The sequence below is a fragment of the Triticum urartu genome, unplaced genomic scaffold, assembly GCF_003073215.2.
Source record: "Triticum urartu cultivar G1812 unplaced genomic scaffold, Tu2.1 TuUngrouped_contig_9497, whole genome shotgun sequence".
In the NCBI taxonomy this organism is placed as follows: Eukaryota; Viridiplantae; Streptophyta; class Magnoliopsida; order Poales; family Poaceae; genus Triticum; species Triticum urartu.
Genome location: NW_024120546.1, coordinates 1 through 9,721, shown reverse-complemented (window position 1 = coordinate 9,721; position 9,721 = coordinate 1). Strand labels below are relative to the sequence as shown.

The following is a 9,721-nucleotide window of genomic DNA, read 5'->3' as shown; positions in this document are numbered from 1 at the left end:
AACATTCCAATGGTTCCATTGAACGGCACAAGGAACATTTGGTTGCTAAAGGATTTAAACAACGTCATGGACTTGACTACGAGGATACTTTCAGTACGGTTGTCAAGCCTACTACCATTCGACTTTTATTATTCTTGGCAGTTACTCGTGGCTGGTTTCTTCGTCAGTTGGATGTTCAGAATGCTTTTCTTCATGGTGTATTGGAGGAGGAAGTCTACATGCGCCAGCCACCTGGTTTTGTTGATCCTGATCATCCTCATCACTTATGTCGGTTGGACAAGGCATTGTATGGCCTCAAGCAGGCTCCCCGTGCCTGGCATGCTCTTCTTGCTTATGCTCTTCAAGCTCTTGGTTTTGTTCCTTCTACAGCTGATACCTCACCGCTCTTACTACAACGCCCTGAGGTTACTATATACCTTCTGGTTTATGTTGATGACATCATCCTTGTCAGTTCTTCAGTTGCTGCTGTTGATCGCCTACTCTCAGCTCTTAGTTCCGATTTTGCTGTCAAGGACCTCGGCAAGCTTCATTATTTTCTTGGTTTGGAAGTCACTCATGCTTCTACTGGACGGTCTCTTACTCAGAAAAAGTATTCATTGGATCTTCTGCGTCGTGCTGGTATGCTCAAGTGTAAACCTGTGTCTACACCCATGTCTGCTACTGAGAGGATTTCAGCTGATACTGGTGCACTTCTTTCTCCCGATGATGCTACTACATATCGTAGTTTTGTTGGTGGTCTATAGTACCTGACTATTACCAGACCAGACATTTCCTTTGCGGTTAATCGTGTTTGTCAGTACCTTCATTCACCTCGTGATTCCCACTGGTCTCCTGTCAAACGCATTCTTCGCTATGTTCGTCTTACAGCCTCATATGGCTTGCACCTTCAGCCAGCTCCCTCTGGTATTATCTCTGCTTTTTCGGATGCTGACTGGGCAGGTAATCCTGATGATCGGCGCTCTACGGGGGGATATGCTGTGTTTCTTGGTCCCAACTTGATCACTTGGAGTGCCCGCAAACAGACTACGGTTTCTTGCAGTAGTACTGAGGCTGAGTACAAAGTTGTAGCCAATGCGACAGCAGAGCTTATATGGGTACAATCATTGCTTCGTGGGTTGAGGGTCCCTCAATCACAACCACCGATTCTTTGGTGTGACAATATTGGTGCAACACACCTTTCTTCTAATCCAGTATTTCATGCACGAACAAAGCATATCGAAGTTGATTATCATTTTGTCAGGGAACGTGTTGCACAGAAACTACTTCAGATCAAGTTTATCTCTTTAAAGATCAACTTGCGGACATCTTCACGAAGCCGTTGCCATTACCTTTGTTTGAGGTTTGCCGGCGCAATCTCAACCTACGAGACACCGATTGAGATTGAGGGAGGGTGTTAGACTTTGTATTTAGGCTAGTTTGTAGCTTCTATACATACCTTGTACTTGTACATGTCTCTCATATAAATATATGTACCAGGTCACCCCTAGAGGTTGAGCCGACCCAAACCAAACCCTAAGTAATAAGGACCATCACCTCGCTTTTGGCGAAGTTAATCGTGAGGCCCGACATCTCCTGAAAGTAGAGGAGGAGGAGCTTGAGGTTCTGGATGTCCTCGTCCGAGCCTTCCACCATCATAATGGTGTTATCAGCATATTGGAGATGGGTCAGACCTCCATTGAGGACAAGATGGGGGCAAATCCCCCTGATGTGGCCGGCTCGCTTGGCCAAGTCTAGGATCGAAGCCAGAGCATCGACCATAAGGTTGAACAGAAAAGAGGAGATCGGGTCACCCTGCCGTACTTCTTGGCCAGTCGTGAAGTAGGGCTCGATCTCCCCATTAATGTTCACCGCAGTACGACCGTTCGTTACTAATTGCATCATCCGGGCAACCAAGTGGGAGTCAAATCCACGCTTGAGCAACACCTCCCGAAGGAAAGGGAGTAGCTTATAGGAGGGAGTAGCTGTTTTGGACGGCTTGGGAAGTTAATGTTTTTTGTTGACTACTAGGCAAACCGGCTTAGGCCCTTCCCAGTGCTTCACCGTGGACGGGTGCTAAGCATGCCACATAAGCAAAAAAATGACATGGCACAACATTTAAGGAGGGGAGAGAGTACTTTGGTGACCCCAGAAAGAACCAATGCCAAGCACGAGAACCTAGGCAAACCACTTAAATGAAACAATTTGGCCAATGCATGAAAAACTTTAGGTGCTAACTCATTAAATAAAGTGTGCTTAGCAACAAGTTAAGTACCTATGCATTGAGGAGTTGAGTTGCTAAGGTATTTAATATACTTAGCACCTTATCTAAGCACCTTTGTATTGGAAGAGGTCTTATGAAAATTGCACGGGCCTCTGTTTTATGTCCGCTGGATATACATAATACTCCTACTTCTATCTGTGTAGGAAGTCGCGAGAGAAACAACAAGGCGCAGGCCACAGGGACAACGTGTTGAGCAAGGGGGCCGGACATAAGTAGTCGTAGGAAGCACGGACGGTCGGTCGCGCTCTTGATCTCGATCCCTCACCGCGACGATGCACGCTCTCAGCGATCTGCCCGATGACGTGTTGATGGAGATCGTCGTCCGCCTGCCAGCCCACTCCATCGCCCGCTGCCGCGCCGTCTGCAGGGCCTGGCGTTCTGCCATCTCCCACGCCAGCTTCGACACGGCCCTCGCCAGACGCCCGGCCGCCGTCGCCACGGTGACGGCGGATCGTCTGGGGTTCGAATTCCGCACCGACTATACCTACGCCTTGGAAGGCACAACGCCAACGCTTGTCGGCAGGACCCGCGTCGTCTTCGACTTCTTCCTCCGCTGGCGCCGCCGACCGCCGTGTCCGCAGGAAGTCCGGCTCATATCCGACTCGCTTTCCAGCATTGTCACGACCGTCCGTGGTTCGTGGGACGGGGTGCTGTGCATAGAGCGCGGGGTCTGGAAGTGGAAGACGCGGCCGTTGCGCTACCACGTGGAGCAGTACTTGCTCTGGAATCCAGTCACCAAGGCCTGCGCCACCGTGTCCCCCCCGGCCGACCGTGGAAAGATCATTGGCGGCTACGCGCACCCGACCACAGGGGCCTTCCACCTCGTCCACGGTTCCGGCGAAGTTGTAAACGATCACCTGATGGCCCCGACGACCTTCTTGATCGGAAGGGTTGGAGACGATATGGCCTGGCGTGAGATTCCCCTCGAGCTCGAGGAAGCAAGCCCCACGGATGATGCGCAGCCGTCAAAGATCTTTATAAGCAGCAACCGCAACGCCCGCTGCGTCGGGTTACGCGGCAACCTGCACTGGCTGGCACTGTCGGGCTCGGGAACGCTGCGTATCCTCGCGTTCGACACGTCGTCACAGGATAGGTTCCGGCAGATAGAGGCGCCGGAGCTCGGGCGTGGACCAGCGGACCTAACCAAGGTGCGACTGGGTGCGCGGTCCGGTGGCAAGCTCTGCATCTTCTCTGTGGCTCCATCGATGAGCAGCATGGACGTGTGGGTGCTCGACGGCTACTGCGCCACCGTGCGGCGGAGCAGCTGGCGGCGCAAAGAACGGATCAGTTTTGTGTCATGCTGGACGTTCAACGCGGCCACGGAGGTGGAGGTGGAGGTGGTGGAGGGCGTTGGGGAGGGCGAGGAGATTTTCCTCCACTTTGAGACCTGGATCGACGTCTACAACATTCAATGCAAGACGTGGCGCCGCGACATGGAGGTTCCCGGGTTGATTACTTTAGGGTCTCATGAGTCGCTGGTGATGCACAGGGAGAGCGCTCTGCAGCACGAGGTGAGCTTTGGCGACGCGTCGCGGGCTGTTTCTCGGAGGGTCGACAGCGACGGGACGCATCGCTACAATGTGGCATAGTTTACGCCGGGGTGGAGGCCATCAGGCGGCACAGTGGTGACGTGGTGGCGGCGCGAGGGCCTGGCTCGCCGGCGTGCGACGCGGTGGTCACTCGGGACCCCACGGAGGAGCAGCCGGGTTGGGCGCCATCAGGATGCACAGCGGTGCCGTCTGCTGGCGGAGTTACAGGGCGATGTGCCGACGCCACTGATGCTCGCTGCGCCGGTGCTTCTGGCGAGTGGCCGGTGCGTGGATCGACCTCGCCCAGGATCCTCGACGGCGGTGGGAGTCTCACCACATGATCCGGCACTTGCATGTGAATGTGATGTGGCGGCAGGGGCGGGATAGTGCAACTCGGCAGCAGCGAGGTGTGCCGGATCAAGAGGATCTGGCATGGTTCACTGGGCGTTGGCTCGCTCTCGTTGGAGTTGCTGCCGGTGAACTTTTTTTTTTTTTTTTGCGAGAGCTGCCGGTGAACTTCGCAGAGGCGGCGAGGGCTGCTAGGTCGTGGTGCAACGGACAACCATTGGCTAGATGGCGGTGTGGCAGTGGTTGGCTCGTCCGAATCAATTTTTTCTTTCTTCATTGTTGACAAGAGTATGAATCGATACATGGTGTGGTTTTTTCTCCCTCAAAAAAACGCAATGGACCCATGCGTTCCTTTGGCATTGAAAAGATAGAATTCAGTTTGGACCGCACACATTATATTAATCAATAAAATATTACACAACATACATATATGCGGATCGAAACATAACATGTGTCGAGAAAACTCTGCAGAAATAATACCCGAAAGAGAATATTACAAGTAAGCCCCTCCCGGGTGCTGCAAACAACCAAATCTAAAATCGCCATCCACCGCTAGTGCCGTCGAGACGCACATCAGCGGAAGAGGCAAAGCACCAGCAAACCAAAATCCAGGTCAGCGCCATAGCCTTGTAGGGAGGTTGATGATGTGGCGGGTCGGCCGATGGCATTCCCCATGCCAATCTGCACCCCTCTGATATTCGAGTAGGAAAACACTAAATCTGCCGCGGTCACAATCGTCTGAGGACGTTTAGCCATAACTTTACTCGTATGCCCATAAAATTAAGCATGGTTAATAGAAGAGCCTGCTTCCGGCTATATGCTAGTGCCACATCTGCTGTAGCCTTTCTACTACTTATATAATAAGCTGGCTGAAGATGAGCTATAATATTCAATGCTTGCATAAAGAAGATGGGCAAAGAAAATGCATAGTGATTGGCTAGTAGAAATAAGCGCATGCCTTTAGTCTTGCAACGGGCTGCATGCTGGCTCGGTTTCATCGTAGATTGTGCTATGGCCCGGTGCTATATGAAGCGCCCGCTCCATTCTCTCTCTCTCTCTTGTCTTCTCTCTCCTCTACTAAGATTTTACTTATGTGAAACATCTTATACCCTGCTGATTAGGATCTAGTATACTTTCTCTAATAAACTAAAGCACAATGTATTTTAGAAATCACGTTAACCAATCTACAGATCTTACCAAGCTATGGGATATATGCCTAGGAAGCATATTTAATTTATATAAAAAAAACTTCAAGTGCTTGAAACAAGTTTCAAAACTTGTATAGATAAAGTGCAAAGATTGTTCTATGGGGCGAGAGAGATAAAAACACAACACCCATAAAAGACCTCAGGATGTGGTGTTGTGTTGTAGTCCGAGCAACGTGGCACTGGCTGGACGCATCCTTCTCTGGGTTGTTCTAGAAGCCATTGGAAGACATTAGTGGCGCATCATGATCCGGGAAGTGCATGGACGAACCCAGATACATATGAATCCATTTCAAAAAAACATTTTAATTGCTAAAAAAATCTGAAAAAGTTGCACTGGTACGTCTTCGTATTCTATGTGCGTGCATAAGTTTCACGAAAAAATAATTCTTTTGTGGCATGTGCAAAAAAGACAAAAAATTGTGTCGTGGAACGCTATTTTGAAGAACTAAAATTTGTCTTTTTTACGGAGACATAACAAAAAGACATTTTTTCACAAAACTTTGTGCCGTGCACACAGATTTGTGAATATTTGTGCATGAAATTTTCTTCTAAATTTTTTGACATTTTAAAACATACTTAAAATGATTTTTTTATAAGTGGGTGCAGATGCCCATGCGTTCAGGACGTGCCCACTCATCATGATCCAGCGCAACTCCTTCTGGTGTCCCCTCAAAAATAATATCCTTGTTCCCTACAACGCCACCATCATTGAGCTTAATCCTAATGGCATAAATTTAGATTCTATTACAAAATATTCATCAAATACTTATAAAAATGAATTGGTAAACCCACATTACAATGAAACGATCAACAAAACGAGACACATGCAACCCACTGCATTACATGATTACATTAGACTATAGTGTGTGTTGAGTGTTCATCTATATAACGTACACATGTCAGATATGTATGCACAAACAGAATAATACCGCTGAAACCAGTCATGTATATGCTAAACTTGGGAGGGTCACCAATGCTGGTCAAAGACTATGCAAAATATAGGATCTATAAGCCAAGGCTTGCTCAATCTTCATTGTCAATACAAGTTTAACCTACTCTCAATAAAATTGGGCACTGCTCAACTGAACAGTAACAAATTAATTAACTATGGATCAATCCCAACAAAAAAAGGAAATGACAGAAGGGAGAAAAGCCATACCATAATGCAGCTTGTCTCTTGACAGTATTTTTTCTCGCATTTTCTAGAAAGCAAGCAATCCAAGGAGTACACAGTGTTGCATCAACCCAGGGTAAGCTTGTAATCATAAGTCAGCTTATCTTTTAGTTCTAGTTTAGTATATGCAGCCTACACAGTCTGTTAGCTTTCCTCGCTCGTCTCTGAGTAAGGAAACCTGGAAAGGTATCTCATTAGCTAGAGCATATATGGCCGCACTAAAGAAAGAAAATGGTAGTAATATAATGTTCTGTTGTGCATTATCAAGGTATTATCATATACGATGTTCCTTATTGCTGTGAATGTTGACTCAAGGATTTTACTTTTGATTTTTTGTACTAAGTTGTTTTGTAGTCTAATTAGTGCGAAGAAACATCATATCAGGTCTCAAACAGGGGTGGGTTTGTTTATCGTTGAGGTATCATTTTGATGAATATTATGTAGAACCTTATTTTGTTTGGATTACCTCCTAGTTTAATGGAAAATATAAACAAGGTTTGAGTATAGACGGATGGTGGCTGCAATTACTAATGAGAAGCTAGTATTATTGCGCGCTGCTGCCTAAGCGGAAGGGGATGTGAAAGGGAAGGGATACAGTTCGAAAGAGTAGTCAAAAGTGTTAGAATAAAATGTTAATGCAAGATCATAGACGACACACTGAGGCACGATATTTGTTAACGAGGTTCATCAATATGACTACATCTTCGAAGCATGACTACGAGCGCTCCTCCTCAAGATACCGCAACACCGGCCGCCTGGGCGCCGGCACAAGCCGTCGGCTCCCCCGCGTACCTGTTGCTATCAAGCCGTCATAGGTTACAACGTGTGGTGTCCCTCCGTATATAAGAGGCCTAGGATACAAGTGTCCAACTCCTACACAACTCGTACCTAACCACACCAATTACAACTCCAAGTCCACGTAACCCCTTGCGTACATAATATTCGACACAAATATAACAAACTCCACCTTGGCGAATATTCTCCACCACTTAGAAGTCGTCCATACTCGAACCTCCATGTACTCCGGACTTGGGTTGTCTCCTTTGTAGCTTACTGAGAGCTACCCGACGGGCCAGACCCGCCGCCACTGTGGGACTTCACTGCTACTCCTGCAGCTCCACTCTTCATGGCTCCACCTGCAATAGTGCTCCCTTGCAACTTGTAAAGATATGAAGCCGTCCTCTCTCCTATCATCACGGTCACCCCATATTTCATGATTTTCATGGTCCTCTTATCCCGATCAGAACGGAATTCCATACCACCATCATGAAGAACACCAAGCGAAATTAGATTTCTCCTCAGCCCTGGCACATGCCTAACTCCCCAAAGCATCCGCTCAACTCTGTCAAACATCTTGATTTTGATGTCATCTACTCCAGCAACACGATAACCTGTATCATCGCCCACATAGGCTAAACCAAACTCACCAGACTTGTACGAAGAGAACCACTCCATGTTGGGCGTCGCATGAAAAGAGCAAGCTGAATCCAACATCCACGCTTCAGCTTTTGTTGACCGCATGTTTGATGCTACGAGAACATCACTACTGCTGTCTGAGTCATCACCATGAGTAGCCGCATTATCACTTGCCCCACCCTTCAGTTCTGGGCATTCCCTCTTTATATGTCCCCAGTCCTTGCACCTGTAGCACTACACCTTTTTCTTCTTTTTCTTCTCCGCCTCTTGTCCCTTCTTGATCTGATAACCTTTAACTGCCAACCCCAAACCTTGAGTACTCTCCTCTGTAGCATTTTTTGCTTCCTCAACTCATGCCCAAGCAATGCTGTAGTGACTTCCTCATTATTGACGGTTGTCTTTCCATGTGTTAATATAATGACCAAATGCTTATAGGACGGTGGCAACGAAATAAGAAGAAGTAGTGCCTTGTCCTCGTCCTCAATCTTCACATCCAGACGCGCTAGATCCGTTACCAACTGATTAAAGGCATTCACATGCTCCACAAGATCCGACCCCTCCTGCATCTTCAGCCCATAGAACTTTTGGTTCAAATACAACTTATTGGTCGCTGACTTGGACATATAACGATTTGCCAACTTGTCCCAAATCCCCTTAGGAGTATCTTCGTTCATGACATGATACATGACCTGATCCGCAAGACAAAGCCATATGGTAGCAGCCGCCTGCACTTGCATATCCTCCCACGCATCGTTGTCAACCTTGGCCGGCTTCGTTTCCTGCAAACCCTTCAAGATTCCCTGCTGCGCCAGAATATCCTTGACTCTTGTCTGCCATAGACCGAAGTTACCCGTGCCATCGAATTTCTCCAAATCAAACCTGGTAAATCCCGGCGCCATGCCGAGCCACGATCTAACCGACCTATTGCCGCCGGTCTTACTGCCCTTTTCCTCCGCGACTTCCTCACGAAAAAGATCACTGATCCCGTATTCCTCGTCTGAAGCCACGCCGCAGTCCACGATCTACCAAGAAAACTGACTTAGCACCGTCCCTGTCCGCCCTTCAGAAATTGCCGTGAAGCCTCTCGCCATAACACAGACCGATATCTGCCTAACCGAATCGCTCCACCTTTTCCCTGAACTTGCAGACTAACCTTTTGTTTGGTGCCTTCGCTGCCTCGGTCGCCAGCCTTTTATTACTGCTGGGTCCACCTACGGCCTTGCCTATTCCTTCCCTGACACACGGACCGAGTTCAACTTTGTCACGATTCGCCCGGCCTTTGCCAAACCAAATCTCCCACGGATTTATGCATGCACACGTCTCTTATTTTCTTTTTTCTAATCATAGCCAGCAAACTTGTCCCTGGACCAAAACATGCACGCACGTACACCTTCTTGTAAAAAAGGATCCGCTGCATGTTAATCCTCCGGACTCCTGCCTCAGCATGACTTTACTTTTCCTTGTGCGCTGCACCCTTCCGCTGCTCCGAAACCGGTTGCAACACGCCTCTTTGAGGCTCCAGCGGCCGTCTCGCGTACGAACGCCGACAACTGAATCCTGACTTTCCTTCTCTCGTTCCGTGCATCTCGGAAAAAATCTCGCCGCCCTATCCGACGAACAGCTTACGCCATCACCTCTGATCTTGGTTCTCGCCAGCGATCTGTACTGCCCCGTCGCGCGTACTCACTGACGCCAACCCTGCCGTAACAGTCGCCACCTCGCGCATCGTCCATGCACGAGCCGTGCCATATCCTGGCCACCCGCCTCCCCAACACCATCCGTCTCA

The 9,721-nt window shown here is 48.5% G+C and overlaps 1 protein-coding gene across 1 annotated transcript; it reads left to right on the top strand.

Moving 5' to 3' along the window:
* The first annotated feature begins 2,532 nt into the window (after positions 1-2,532).
* Positions 2,533-3,849, top strand: LOC125532252. Its single transcript, XM_048696387.1, has one exon. The coding sequence runs from the start codon at positions 2,533-2,535 to the stop codon at positions 3,847-3,849; it is 1,317 nt and encodes a 438-aa protein (XP_048552344.1).
* The last annotated feature ends 5,872 nt before the right edge of the window (positions 3,850-9,721 follow it).

Bases quoted from the DNA above. Each gene is read 5' to 3' on its own strand.
- LOC125532252 (XM_048696387.1), top strand. From the start codon at position 2,533: ATGCACGCTCTCAGCGATCTGCCCGATGACGTGTTGATGGAGATCGTC.